At 41.2% G+C, this 15,532-nt stretch overlaps 1 protein-coding gene across 1 annotated transcript; it reads left to right on the top strand.

The window, feature by feature from the left end:
* Positions 1–332: 332 nt before the first annotated feature.
* Positions 333–15,003, top strand: LOC139204874 (hemicentin-1-like). Its single transcript, XM_070834894.1, has 17 exons — positions 333–375; positions 514–834; positions 925–1,227; positions 1,608–1,859; positions 1,947–2,228; positions 3,006–3,090; positions 3,412–3,517; positions 7,798–7,866; positions 8,288–8,402; positions 8,635–9,045; positions 9,184–9,504; positions 9,595–9,897; positions 10,278–10,559; positions 10,647–10,931; positions 11,118–11,229; positions 11,329–11,404; positions 12,484–15,003. The coding sequence occupies exons 2-17, from the start codon at positions 537–539 to the stop codon at positions 12,907–12,909; spliced, it is 3,726 nt and encodes a 1,241-aa protein (XP_070690995.1). The 5' UTR covers positions 333–375; positions 514–536; the 3' UTR covers positions 12,910–15,003.
* Positions 15,004–15,532: the final 529 nt, after the last annotated feature.

Here is a 15,532-nt window from a genome sequence, read left to right as displayed (position 1 = left end):
GATTCTGTGTCACTCTTAGAGAAGCGATAACAGCAGAGGCTGGACTCTGTGTTGTGATACCCTGTTCTTTCAGCACTCCTCCTTACTTTATACTCCAAAATATGGTTTGGTACAAATGTGAACCATCTAAACAAAGATGTGGTGACTCAGACATAATATTCCACACTAAAAAGAACAACAAGAAAGTTCAGTCTGGGTTCAAAGGACGAGTGTCTCTGCTGGAGCCTGACGTGACGCAGAACACCTGCAGCATCATCATCAAGGACCTCACTGAGTCAGACTCTGGGTCGTATCAGCTCAGAGTTAATGACATCAGATGGAGTGAGCAGGAAGATGGATTTACATTTTCCCTAAAAACAGCTGTCTCTGTTAAAGGTAGGAAGAGCTACAACAAATATACACAGTGAATGTGTTTGTGTGTCACCTATGAACTGCACCAACAAACTCCTGACTCCTGTCAGAAGGCCTATTGCCCCACTGAAACGTTTAACAACATATCTGCTCTCCCCTGAGATCTGACCCAGAGGCCCACAGTGATGATTCCTCCTCTGACAGAGGGACAGCAGACCACCCTGACCTGCACTGCTCCTGGTCTCTGCTCTGGATCTGCTCCTAAAATCACCTGGACGTGGAGAAGAGCAGGAGAGAACGACTCTCACATCACAGGAAACATCACCGCTGTCAAGACTGACAATGTGGCGGCTGTCACACAGAAACACAGCTCAACTTTGACCTTTAACCTTTCAGCTGAACACCACGGCACTGAGGTCACCTGTAAGGTGGGCTTCACAGGCAACACGACTACAGAGGAGACGGTGACTCTGAATGTGACCTGTGAGTATAGTGTAGACTGTACTTTACTCTCACCTTTACCTTTTGTCCTATAACACTGTATTTGATACGGTATATTATTTTGTCTCATAGATTTGAAGGAAATTAATATCACTGGGAATCCAAGTGTGAAGGAGGGTGAGACTCTGAATCTGAGCTGCAGTGTTGAAAGTTTCCCTCCATCTCTTCTCACATGGACTAAGTCTTCTGACAGAAACCTGCAAAATAGAACAGAAACTCTTCTGCAGAACGACACTTTAAGTGACCTGCAGGAACAAAGTGGAACGGCCACTTTCTCCATCTCTAACGTAGCAGCAGAAGATTCTGGGCTGTACGTGTGCACAGTAAAACATGTGAACAACACCCTGAAGAAGGAAGTGGATGTAGCAGTGATATGTGAGTACATTGTACAAATGATCTAAGACAGAAAATGTCCTGAAGTATTTTCCTCCCTCTTCTTCTGGGGAAACTGAAACTCAACGTTTAGAGCAGCAAACAACCTTAATGAGCCTGTCAATGTCCTCCTGAATAACTTCCACACCTTCAAAGACCGATGGAACAAACTCAGTGTGCTTCAGCAATGTAACATAAAATTAACTTTATCTGATTCAGTTTTCAATGGAAATCAGCCTCGCTGGAGCGAGATGATTTACTCTGTCTGGGGTTTGAAAAGACTTTTGCGCCCTCCAGTGGTAGAATATAGATGGGGCATTCAATGTATGAACACAATCACAAGTCACATTGTGAAGTTACTTTGTTTAAAATCTGCTTCACAGATATGAGGGTGCCTGTAATCAGTGGAGGTACAACTGTGAGGGAGGGAGGCGTTCTGAATCTGACCTGCAGTGCTGAAAGTTTTCCTCCGTCTCATATCACATGGACTAAACTTGGTTTCAGCACCGAGCTGCACACTGGATCAGCCACACTCATCATCTCTGATGTGATGGTGGAACATTCAGGACGGTACATCTGTACAGCAAAACAGCTGGACACAGCTGTGACTACATCTGCTGATGTAACTGTGACTTGTAAGGAGACAGTAGTAATCGTCTTGAAAAGGAAGTTGATCTTCACACTGTCTGCATTTTGCTGTGATTCTGCTCGTGTGTTTACAGGGTTTCCAAAGATCTTGAATAAGTCTGGATGTGAGCTTCAGTCGGAGGTCCTGACCTGTGTGTGCATCAGTCAGGGGATTCCTTTACCCACCATCAGATGGCCGCTGTTGGAGAACCACACTGAGTACTCTGTCACTGCCACTGTGTCAAAGCACACAGTCAACAGCACCATCACCCTCAGTGTGAAGGACCACAGCAGCACTGTGGTTGAGTGTGTCAGCAGCAATGACATGGGGGGTGTTCAACAGAGCATCACCATCATAGCTTCAGAGATGCAAGAAGGTGAACACACACACATAACAATCATTTTCTTTAACAGTTGCCTGGCCTTTTCAAAGTGTACATTCAGCAGGTCTGTTGGCTGGTGTTTCACCCAGTCACACTCAGCCTTGGTGGTTTCCATATGTTCATAATTCCTCAGCTCAGGTTTGACCCTCTTTGCCCCAATCCGTTTCTTTCTTGGTTGTGGTATCTGACAAAGATAGCACAGCAAACAATTTCCCTTTATGACAATCCATCAGAAACCTATGGCTGACACCATGTTTAGAATACTCCAGGGTTGGTCTACAACCACAGCCATCACAGCTAGAGTTTACCACACATAGTCAAACTGACAATAAACATTGCAGTTTTTGAGAGAAGCTGATATTAGACAAAAGCATTTCATCTAAATTCCTCTGCCTCAGTTAGACTACTTTTGTTGATTTGCTGTGGCTTGATGTCAATGAACACTGTAAACATGAAACACACATATGAATAGTCTTTAAGGAGTTCTGTGGCAAAATACCCTCTCCTCTCTGGAAGGCTTTTCCATTGAAACTTTGCAGGAAGTATTGGGTGTATTTAACAGCAGCTTAACAAAAATGCATTCATAAAAAGATCATTTGAATACTATATAAATATAGTATATCGTATATAATAAAAAAGTCATGTGAGATGTAAATATTTTTTTGTCATCTAGCTATAGGTATAAATAACGGAGTAAATGAGGATAGCTGACACATCCTAAACATAGCACTTGAATACTTTTACAATCTACTAACAGCATTCTAACAGCAGATCAACATGGACTAAGTGCAGCGCTTCCCTGGGCTGTCGCTGCCGTATCCCTCACTGTGAATGCTGTCTGCATGATGGTCCTTTGGTAAGTTACTATGTCATCATTTGATGCTTTAACCCTCAACCTACCGACTGGGGTCCCCACTGAGGTCATTATCTCACAGGCTTTATCCTATCATTCCAACTGTACTTCTTTACTTTTTTAACTAACTTTTCCCAAAGATATTTTTTTTTTAAGTTACAGTAAGTTGCTTTTGAAGTTCCTTTTCTTAAGTGTCAGTTTTTCAAAAAGTTGCTTTTCCAAAAAAGTTATTGTCTCTGCACTTATATCAATACATCTTCAAAGGCACTCTCGGTGCAGTGGGGACTTTTACACATCATGTCTCGCTCTCTCTTCTCTTCAAAGGAACACAAGAAAAAAGGTGACACCAAACCTGGAGGACAGAACTTACATGTCATTGCAGAAAACTGAGCCATCAGCAGAGTACGATGTTATTGGCCAGAATCTGAACTAAAGTCTCTGCTTCCACTTAGTGTGGGTGGGAAGATGGTACTTCCATACTTTGTCTGATCCGTCACATCATATTGTCATTGTAAGATTTCATAAACATAGCATTTCTTTGGGTTATTTGAATTTAAGTACAACTTACACTTAGCATTATTATTATGTTATCATTATTAGTCATTTAAGTGTTTTACAGACCAGTCTGGAGATCTGAAACAGTACTGTTCAAGTCAATGGACTAATATTTCAAATTTTATTGTAAATAATTTATAAGAAATCTTTAACAATGTGTCTGGAATACAAACTGTACAGTTTATGCAAAAGGGAGGAAACCATCCAATGGTTTTCAGCAATAAAGGCCATTTTTATTTGTAAATTTGTTGAAGCTTCTTATTAGTTGTCGAAATTTCATATTCTAAACAACGGAGAGGCATTATGGCTACACACAACTATGAATATTTGGCCCAAAGAATGTTGAACCTCTCCTGATAATCACACCAAACACCACATTTTATATCAGTCCATTATAAAGTTTAATCAATCTCAATCAATCAATCAATCTTTATTTATAGAGCGCCAAATCATAACAGCATTATCTCAAGACGCTTTACATAAAGAGCAGGTCTAGACCAAACTCTTTAATTAGAGAGAGACCCAATGATTCAGGAATTCAAAATGAAGGATTCAAGAATCCCCACATGAGGAAGCATCAGTTATTATATTATTTAAGGAAACAGCTATTGTTGTTTGGGTATTTCCACAATGCATGAATATCAGTAATTAACTTTGTTGAAACAATGTAATCTCTCATGATGAAACAGAGACTTCATTAATTACATCAACTGTAGGCCATCATTATAAACCTGCAGCTCGGACATGTTCAACACATCGCTGATTACCTCCCTGTTTAGAAACGTGTTGCAGATATGAACCTGATCAAATACAAAGCTGCTTTCTAGACTGCAGGTTGTTAAAACTGAGAAATAACATGCAAATACTTAGATATCTGATGCACTTCACCAGTGGTGAGAGTTGTCTTTTTTCATATATGACCAATATAATATTAGGCTGTAACACAGAGCATTTAGCGTAATGCACACCTGGTTGTTTACAGTATGTGCTCTGCATGACTGAATCAATATAAAAGAAGCCTGAAATGATGAACTATTACACTAGTAATCAGTGCAGTGCTCTACTGGTTTGTTGGTGTATCCTAATGACAAGGTTTATATTATACAAACACTTCCTGTTTTCAAGAAGTTTCACATTCATGGAGATAATCTAAAAACAACAACAGCTTCACAAATCCCTCTTCTTGACACAAAGGGAGAAGAAACAGGAAAGTGAGGAGAGGAAGAGTCATTTCAGAGCAGAGATCAAGATAGAAAAAGGTCAAATGCAACATTTACCCTTGTAAATGAATATGAAAAATGTCCTGGTGTAGCTGTAGTGAATCAAGAAAGGTGGACAGTGTTAGGAAATGGTGCTGGAGGATGGGAGGGAGCTGTTAGTGAGCTGTTGTATGTTTGTTGATATAATGCCTTTCTAGTGCAGATTTCACAAACTGCTTCACAGTAAAAGTATCAGATTAGCCGTACACTGGGTGAAGTGGTGGCCAAAGTGATTTAAGCAACAGTGGAATAAATGAAGATGCAACATCCTGTTTTAAGACCTGTGATGACAACTGTGTAGAGTCCTTAGTTTCATAAACTGAACTTCTCATATTCTGACCACACTTGTAGTGTTAAAGGACAGAGTGACGGTGTTAGTCATCAAATCAGGATGTTTGTTGTCACCTTGGTGATTTTGTTTCTCTCTGCGAGAAGTAGAAATGTTGACACAGGTACATTTATTGTAATTTTGTTATGATGCCAATATTAAAGATAATCATTGGTGAAACAGTTCTCCATAATTTGTCACAATACGCTGCTCAAAAAAAATGAAGGAAACGTTTAAATCACACATCAGATCTCGATTAACTAAACATTCAAGTTCAAAATCTTCACTGTACATTGTGTAATTTGGGAACAAGATTCAAAAACAAAAGGATGCAACAGTCAATGGAAACCAAAACCGACTGAGGGTTGGATTCATACCACTTGCGGGAATTTCATCACAGTAACTCACAATGTGACTCAGTAGTGTTTATGGCCCCGAATGGGCTGCAGGTACCAGTAGTGACAAGAACACCAGCAAAATGCAAAACTAGAGGAGGAATCAGTCAGGAAGGACAAGGAGAGAGCATTTGTCTGTGGCTACCACCTGTAAAACCATTCCCTTTTTGGGGGGTTGTCTTGCTGTTGCTTCTCCAGCGCACCTGTTGTCACGTTGATTTGCACCAAGACAGGTGAAATTGTCAAAAGTAGCTTAAACGATGGAATGTGTCCAAGAGGCCTGTGATGAGCATTATAAATAGTAATAATAGGAAACAACCTTTTGTTTATTTCAGTGTTTTCTGTAACAGATCAATCACTCTTGATCTCTGTCATGGAATTAGAAAAATAATTGCAAGCCGTAGATACACTTTCAGCCAGAGAGAGAGAATAAAGTACTAAATAAACTCAGCCAACGTAGTGCTTGTTTAAAATGAAGACTCGTGGAAGCACTCGTGGATTCTCAGCCCTTTTTTTTTTTACTGAATGTTTCTAATGTTTGAGCCTCCAACTCCCATTCACCACCCCCACACCACCACCATGCAGAGACATGCAGAAACATACATGTATGACGATATTACACAGGAATCTCTGCGTCACGTTACATGGAAAATATTGAAAGAATCATAATTCCTGCATGAAAATGTTAATATTAAGTAGAAGAAGCTCTAAAATCCGATGTGTTCTATGTGGCCTGTGTAGGAATAATTTCTGGCATTGATTTGAAATCGCTGCATCACGCTACATGGACGCTATTGAAGAAAAAGCCATTATTTAAATGAGTGCCTGTGTTAACTGCGACTTTAACAGCACATATTATTGTCAGGTAAGATCAGGATTGCTGTATTTGCATGTCAGGTGTTAAGGGTAAAACTCCAGCACTTCTTTGTTGTTCCCTATTCACACCAAAGAGATTCCTGCTGCAATTTAAGTGCTTTGTAGATTTCTCAACAAGTCTGGAGATGTTGGAAGATTCTACAATTGATTGTGGGTTTGCGGGCAGCCTTTCTAACCTCTGGTTGCTCTAGGTTCTGATATCTGAAATCAATATGTTAAATGAGTGCAGCTAAAAATAGTCAGAATCTGGCACCTTGAAGTGCAAATAGGAAGTTAGTGGAGATAGTGGGACCACAGCGGTGTCGTATAAGTCAGTATTTAAATGAACACTTCTGTGCTCTGAACAGTATCTACATCTCTATATTGCACAATATTAATCATAAAAACACACAAATATGCAGAAGTGCTTCACAGGAGGCCGCATGCAGCTGAAAAAGGGAAATGCTGGAAGCAAATACCTTGTATTTGAAACTGTTGGTGCTTACAAGTGTCACAAGTTATCTTTTTAATGCACGACGAAGTTCATTTGACCGTCATCACTCAACTCTCACTGCATAGCTATTAGTGCAGACCATTTACAGCAGCACGCATGTCGTATGTGCCGCGCATTGTTCAGCTGATTCAAGGTTCAATACCAACACTTCAAAACAGTCCCATAGAAATATGTGAGAAGTGTGTAATGGAAAAATTACTGACTGTGCATGCTGATAGAAGAAGCACCAACTGTATGTAACTACTGTTTCTCCCTACACTGAGTCAAGGCTGATAAGGCAAGATCTTTGGTGGCTTACTATTGTGATAGTTCTTCTCTTTCATATATCAATTGTGTGTGTACCAACTGTACGTAACTACAGGTTCCTCCTGTAGTGGACCAAACTGATCTCTGCCCAAAACTGTGCTCACTAGATGAGATGTTTTGGTGTACGTCATGATGATAAACCCCACACACTGTGTTGTATAAATATCCCGTGTGTGAGACTCTCTAGTCTCTGCTGAACTCTTCACTGCTTGTACTGGTTTGTCTGTTGCTCAACACACACACTTTTACAGGACTTCCCTTTTCAAAAATCATTACTTTAGCCATGGAGTGGATCTAAAGAAACCACATCGTATTATTCAATGTCAAAGGTGCAAATTTGTAATTAGACATTATTTGACACACATATTCTGATATTATGAGAATACATTAAGAGTATGAAAGCCTGCGAGGGGAGAAATACAGCTCAGTGGTGTCTGGGGAAACTTCCTGAAACATTGTTGTTGCACAAAGAGGGAAGAAATAGAAAAGTGTTGAGAGGAAGAGGCAGTTCAGAGCAGGAACACTGTGGAGAGAAGAGAAGAGAGCGGGCGAACGAGACAGAAAGAGGTAAAACCCAACATTGCTGAAGTGATTACATTTTTCGCTAATTGATCAAATAAAAATGTTTTTTTTGACTTTCCTGGATTTTCTGGTGAAGTAAAGGTGGACTGGACTGGAGAAAGTGTGAGGATGGATGGGAGGATTAACAATGATCTGTATTTGTCACAGTTGGTGCGTTTAATGACTGATTTCAGCGATCAAAAGCAGCATTTCTTGTAAAGATTATTGTCGTAAAGTTAATTTCCAGTGTAGGACCATTACAAAATGTGTTACCATACAGAATGTCAGGGCGGTCACACCCACGGATACATTGTGCTGATCACGCAACTATGGAATAACTCAACATGCAACATCCTGTATTAAGATCTGTGATATCAGCTGTAGAGTTTCCTCTGGCTCAGTTCCTGCATGTTTACCACACTTTCAGTGTGAAGTTTGTCCTGCGGAGGGAGAGCCTGACTGTCTTAAGCATCAGACCAGGATGTTTGTTCTCATCTGGGCAACTCTGCTGTTCTCTGTGAGAGGCAGCAGTGCTGACACAGGTATGCATCTTTATTACCTCTCAATGCCATCATTAAAGATGTGAACAAAACAGTTATTCATTTTTCATGATGAGTGCTTTGTGGTTGCCACTGATGACAACAGCAGTTACAGAAAACGAAAACGGTTTATTATCCATCAGGAGTAGCGGGCTTTCTTAATCATTTTATTAAATATGGTGTTTTGTTAAAAATTGAAATACCCCTTATGTTTGTTTCACTGTGTCGTTAACAGGAGCATCAGTGGGAGGAAGGACGGATTGTTTTGCTGGATTCTGTGTCACTCTTAGAGAAGCGATAACAGCAGAGGCTGGACTCTGTGTTGTGATACCCTGTTCTTTCAGCACTCCTCGTTACTTTACACCCCAAAATATGGTTTGGTACAAATGTGAACCATCTAAACAAAGATGTGGTGACTCAGACATAATATTCCACACTAACAAGAACAACAAGAAAGTTCAGTCTGGGTTCAAAGGACGAGTGTCTCTGCTGGAGCCTGACGTGACGCAGAACACCTGCAGCATCATCATCAAGGACCTCACTGAGTCAGACTCTGGGTCGTATCAGCTCAGAGTTAATGGCATCAGATGGAGTGAGCAGGAAGATGGATTTACATTTTCCCTAAAAACAGCTGTCTCTGTTAAAGGTAGGAAGAGCTACAACAAATATACACAGTGAATGTGTTTGTGTGTCACCTATGAACTGCACCAACAAACTCCTGACTCCTGTCAGAAGGCCTATTGCCCCACTGAAACGTTTAACAACATATCTGCTCTCCCCTGAGATCTGACCCAGAGGCCCACAGTGATGATTCCTCCTCTGACAGAGGAACAGCAGACCACCCTGACCTGCACTGCTCCTGGTCTCTGCTCTGGATCTGCTCCTAAAATCACCTGGACGTGGAGAAGAGCAGGAGAGAACGACTCTCACATCACAGGAAACATCACCGCTGTCAAGACTGACAATGTGGCGGCTGTCACACAGAGACACAGCTCAACTTTGACCTTTAACCTTTCAGCTGAACACCACGGCACTGAGGTCACCTGTAAGGTGGGCTTCACAGGCAGCACGACTACAGAGGAGACGATGACTCTGAATGTGACCTGTGAGTATAGTGTAGACTGTACTTTACTCTCACCTTTACCTTTTGTCCTATAACACTGTATTTGATACGGTATATTATTTTGTCTCATAGATGTGAAGGAAATTAATATCACTGGGAATCCACATGTGAAGGAGGGTGAGACTCTGAATCTGAGCTGCAGTGTTGAAAGTTTCCCTCCATCTCTTCTCACATGGACTAAGTCTTCTGACAGAAACCTGCAAAATAGAACAGAAACTCTTCTGCAGAACAACACTTTAAGTGACCTGCAGGAACAAAGTGGAACGGCCACTTTCTCCATCTCTAACGTAGCAGCAGAAGATTCTGGGCTGTACGTGTGCACAGTAAAACATGTGACCAACACCCTGAAGAAGGAAGTGGATGTAGCAGTGATATGTAAGTACATTGTACAAATGATCTAAGACAGAAAATGTCCTGAAGTATTTTCCTCCCTCTTCTTCTGGGGAAACTGAAACTCAACGTTTAGAGCAGCAAACAACCTTAATGAGCCTGTCAGTGTCCTCCTGAATAACTTCCACACCTTCAAAGACCGATGGAACAAACTCAGTGTGCTTCAGCAATGTAACATAAAATTAACTTTATCTGATTCAGTTTTCAATGGAAATCAGCCTCGCTGGAGCGAGATGATTTACTCTGTCTGGGGTTTGAAAAGACTTTTGCGCCCTCCAGTGGTAGAATATAGATGGGGCATTCAATGTATGAACACAATCACAAGTCACATTGCGAAGATACTTTGTTTAAAATCTGCTTCACAGATATGAGGGCGCCTGTAATCAGTGGAGATACAACTGTGAGGGAGGGAGGCGTTCTGAATCTGACCTGCAGTGCTGAAAGTTTTCCTCCGTCTCATATCACATGGACTAAACTTGGTTCCAGCACCGAGCTGCACAGTGGACCCGACACTGACCTGCAGAACCACACTGGATCAGCCACACTCATCATCTCTGATGTGATGGTGGAACATTCAGGACGGTACATCTGTACAGCAAAACAGCTGGACACAGCTGTGACTACATCTGCTGATGTAACTCTGGCTTGTAAGGAGACTGTAGTAATCGTCTTGAAAAGGAAGTTGATCTTCACATTGTCTGCATTTTGCTGTGATTCTGCTCGTGTGTTTACAGGGTTTCCAAAGATCTTGAATAAGTCTGGATGTGAGCTTCAGTCGGAGGTCCTGACCTGTGTGTGCATCAGTCAGGGGATTCCTTTACCCACCATCAGATGGCCGCTGTTGGAGAACCACACTGAGTACTCTGTCACTGCCACTGTGTCAAAGCACACAGTCAACAGCACCATCACCCTCAGTGTGAAGGACCACAGCAGCACTGTGGTCGAGTGTGTCAGCAGCAATGACATAGGAGAAGCAAAAGAAAACCTCACCATCCAGATAAAAATGCCACAACAAAAGGGTACATCTTCTCAGCTACAGCACTTCTTCTACTGTAGACCACTGCTTTATGACATCTTTTGTACTGCATTTTTTATTTTACTGTGATCTTTGTACTTAGACAACCGTTGTGCAAGCTGTCAAAAGAAAGCTACTGCATAAGTGACATGGGCATAAACATCTTTTCGTTGCTTCTTCTTGATACCAGATCACTCCAGAGAAGTAATGAATATGGTTTCACGATGGGAAGTCATCATTGCCTTTTTTATTGGGGCTCTTCTTTCAGCAGTCCTTTGTTGTTTGGCTAAAAAATGCCACAGGTACAGTAATTAATCCAATAATCAATTCCTGGACAATCTTCATAGATAAATGTGATTGTATGGTTGTTCAAATGTCTTGTCTTGTTTTCCTTTTTTCAGGAAAAAACAGAAAAGCTCAGGAAATCTGGATGAGCCTCTGGAGATGGTGACCAGTCAAGAGGATACCAGAGCACTGGTATTTAAGTCTATTTAGCTAATGTTATATATGCTGTACTGGTAAAAACAGTTGTACAACGCTTTTGTTTAGAACTGTCCCCAATATATCATGTAGTATTTTAGATGTGTGAATGTAGCTTTCATAGTATTACGTTTCAGTCAGAAACACCGTACTCAAGGAACTGACTGTAAATAGAAAATGGATGCACAGCTGGATCAGGCAGAAAAGAGTCTGCTCTTCCAGGGAACAAAGAATCTGTGCAGCAACAAGGAGAAATACTCTCCCTTTAACAAACACATACATGGACATTTTACTGAATTCACCAATACCAAAAATACAGCAAACAAGGAGGAGTCATCATCAGCAGAGTAATAGTTAGAAGTGTCAGACTGGCTGCCTTGTCAACCTGCACAAATGTGATTGGATGCGACTGGTCAGCTCGTAGCCCAGCAGCTGATGAATGAGCCACTGGCAATGAAGCATGAATGATGCAGCCGTTGACAGTCGACTCAAGCAAGCACAACATCTGTGCTTGGACTGAACTAACTGCTAAATCAGCTTGCAGGAGGTTGACACTTGAGACGCTGTATATTCTATCAAAGCCCAGCTTGATGCCTGCTTTAAAGGATAACGTCGGTATTTTTAAGCCTGGGCTGTATTTTCACACATTTTGGGGGTCGAAATGACCTGAAATGCCAAGAACAGGCTGTAATGGTTGTATTGTAATCCTTTGGGGAAATTGCACCTGATCAAAGTACGTACACTAAAGTGCTTTTTGTTCCCAAGTCTGATAGACTTATATTGTCATTCAAAGTGTCTGACAACATTACACACAGGTTGATCTCATTTCATTCCCACATTCATGATAAAAGCAGGCATGTGATGAATTACGACATCTGTCAAGTTTCAAGTCTTGCAAATGTTATTTAACAATACCAGAGCATTTAAAAGAAATAAATACAAAAGTGTCATATGACTTGAAATATATGTTCACCAGTCATGTAAGTATACCTGATAGATTTCGTGCATATTGTTCATCATTTTAGTGCTTGTAGCAGCTGCTGAATGAGAAGCATCTTTTACATTGTACCTGACAGATTGACGCTGGTCAAGCAGTGGAAGACGATCAGACCTACTGCCAAGACGCAGCTGAAGGAGATGAAGCTGTGGCAGCGGAGGAAGCCGCCCCTGATCTTGCTGATGGACCAAAAGACGTGGAATACGCCAGCATTGATTTCACCGTGTTGAAAAGAAAGACACCAAGCGAGGCGGCGAAGAAACAAGAGGCCACAGAGACGGAGTACGCTGAGATTAAGAAAGGAGTAAAAGAGGAAATTGAAGACAATGGCGAAGAAGAAGGTGAAGTGATGGACGACAAAGAGGAGGAGGAGGAGGAGGAGGAAGAGGAGGAGGAGGCGATGATGGGGGGGGAGGAGGAGACAAAACATTGTGTCCCAGAGGAAGAGGAAGGGGAGGAAGAGGCGGTGTACTCCAATGTGAAGGATATAATGGGTGAGATATGAGGACTGTGTTGCATTGAGGAGCTCTCATCAGATGTGATGGATTGTTGTAACGGACTGATGATGAATTGTTACTCTGGTGGATGGATGACATTTCTGTGCATGGTTTCTACCACCGAGCTGAGATCTTCTTAGACTGTGGTAATCTGAGGTGGCGGAGACGCTTCACACCTCTACGTGTGAGAGGCTGTGTAATTCCATCCATTTAAACCAAGGGGCGACTGGAACTTGGACAGAATTTCTTTATTCAAGCGTTGTTGTGCTTCTATGTGTTGACTTTTCATGAACTAAAGTTTACCCACATCCATGAAAAAAGGGGGCAGAGGGGCCCCCACCTCTGTCCTCTGTGTCCCACTTTTCAGCCCAGAGCTCCTCAGAAATGAATCCTCACTTTGAGGCTGTGTAAGTAATAGGTGTCTCTCTTCACTGTGACTGCAGGGACGACAACATTGGTCCGTCTGTTGGTTGGTTTCTTTTGACCACTTCAGACCAGATGATTATTGGATAGGTTCCCATTTTATACAGACATTCATAATCTCCAGAGGACGACTCAGTGACTTTATTCGTACTGCAACTTTACCTGGTGCATCACTGAAGTATTACAACAATTATTGGATGGATTGCCATGAAATGATAGCATGCCATTTTCCCCCCAAATTCCAATACTCTTGAACATTTCCTTCATCCCAAAATAATTTGCTCTGAGGGTCCATTACACTGAAAATACCCACTCTCCCTGTAGTTGTGCAGTGACTGCCAGCTCTGTCCATGGTGCTGAATCAGTGGGAGTTTTATGTTGTAATAGGATATCTTTCTGGTCTTGCGTTAAAAAACATTTCAAGTGATTTAACTGTTACAGACAAATTTCCAAAGTTGGAATAAAATCATCAGGTGAAAACGTCACATTGTCCCATTAGCCTCAACTTTACTTTGTGATTTAAGCCAATCAGCAAATCTGCTGATATGCTAAACTAAGATGTTAACATAATAAATATCATACATTGTCAACATCAGCATGTTAGTATTGTCACTGTGAGCATGTTAGCATGCTGACATTAGCATTTAGGTCAAAGCACTGTGGCAGTTTCACAGAGCCGCTGGCTATGACTGTAGACTTTTAGTCTTGTTTCATTTTCATTTAGGATGTCTCCAACAAAGAAACTCAAAGGGTAGGCTGACATGTTTTCAGATGTATGTCGCAGCAGTAGTCGTATGGCCATTGTACACTGAAGGAGTTAAATCCCTTCCTAAATTAATTTCAGAGACTGAGGACAAAATCCAAAGCCCAAAATGCATTTCATTAAACAAAGCTAATATGAGGCTTTAGCCGGACAAATGAAGAGGGTGTCTTCCAAAAGTCTGTCCCTGTGTTTCCACTGTGGACAGGGTTTTCTTGGTCATTTGCAGTTGTCTAACTCACACTGCTGAAACCTCACATTGGCGCTGACTGATTATTGAGATGCATCACTGCAGAACAAGGACTGTAGATTTCTCTCACAGTGGAACTGCAGTAGGATGGGATCTCTTCAGTTCCTCTTAAAACTGTTTTGAATTTATTCTGATATAAAATATGAAGAATTGTAAATTGCAGATCAGAGTGCTGTCTTTTAGTTTTGTTGTAGCAGTTGTAACAGTTTTCTTGTTGAACAAGTCATGGATTACTTCCCTTTTTAATGTGGTGCAGGTATCAGTCTGACCAAAAACACACTTTATTTTTGGGGTGAAACTCTTGAGCTGTCGGTAACAACAACGCCTTTCTTACGTCCGGTACATTCTGCAGCGTTGACAAGTTCTATAGTGAGCGTTTAACATGCCGACGTATCGTCAGTGATGAAGACAGAAATAGTTGTAATCTAGCACCTTAAAGTGTGACCGGGAAATTATCTGAGAATACAGCAATGTCATATAAGGCAATGTTTAAATGAATGAGCATTTGAGTAACTTTTCTGAGTGTTGTACAATACACAATGAAACCATAAAACCATTCATTTACAAATGCAAAAGTTCTCTCCAAAACCACGAAGTTGAAATGAACAACTACGATGAATCCAACCGGAGCTGTCTTTTTACACATGAATAAACTAATGATGAAATTAATTACTTTTTAATGACCGTTATTATTGACTGGTATATATACATATTGTGTTATGCATTACAAAGCAGAAAGATAGTTGGTGGGTGGAAACTGCACATATACTGCATTTTCCCTTTGCCATAGTTTCTCACAGTCATTATAGGATTTAAAAAAGCGTTCAAGACTTTTTTCATTTTATCATTCAAAGTTGCACATTCCCAACTCGGTATATCAAATACACGTGTGATATTAGCAGACTGTAGCTCTAAAGGTGGCAGTCTGGAGAGGCAGCAGAAACTTCCTGGAAACTTGTTAACGAAGAGGGAAGAAGAACAAAAAGAGGAAGACAAGTCAGATCAGATCAGATCAGAGAGATTCAGCACAGATCACTGAGGAGAGAAGAGAGCTGGAGAACAAGACACAAAGAGGTAAAGCACAACATTTACTGTGTGTGTGTGTGTAGAGATGATCTATTTCTGAGCTGTTTTAGCTGCAGATAATTTATCTAGCAGCAGTCCTGAACAGATGAAACATTTCGGGGGGCTCATAGCC

Source organism: Pempheris klunzingeri, chromosome 8, assembly GCF_042242105.1.
Source record: "Pempheris klunzingeri isolate RE-2024b chromosome 8, fPemKlu1.hap1, whole genome shotgun sequence".
In the NCBI taxonomy this organism is placed as follows: Eukaryota; Metazoa; Chordata; class Actinopteri; order Acropomatiformes; family Pempheridae; genus Pempheris; species Pempheris klunzingeri.
Note: the sequence above shows the minus strand (reverse complement) of the source record. Positions and strands in the feature narration are given on the sequence as shown.

Excerpts from the sequence above, each read along its gene's own strand:
- LOC139204874 (XM_070834894.1), top strand. The coding sequence starts at position 537 with ATGATTCCTCCTCTGACAGAGGGACAGCAGACCACCCTGACCTGCACT. Across the intron at positions 835-924 it reads GGTGACTCTGAATGTGACCT|ATTTGAAGGAAATTAATATC; the intron begins GTGAGTATAGTG and ends TTTGTCTCATAG. Across the intron at positions 3,518-7,797 it reads TTATTGGCCAGAATCTGAAC|GAAGAGGCAGTTCAGAGCAG; the intron begins TAAAGTCTCTGC and ends AAGTGTTGAGAG.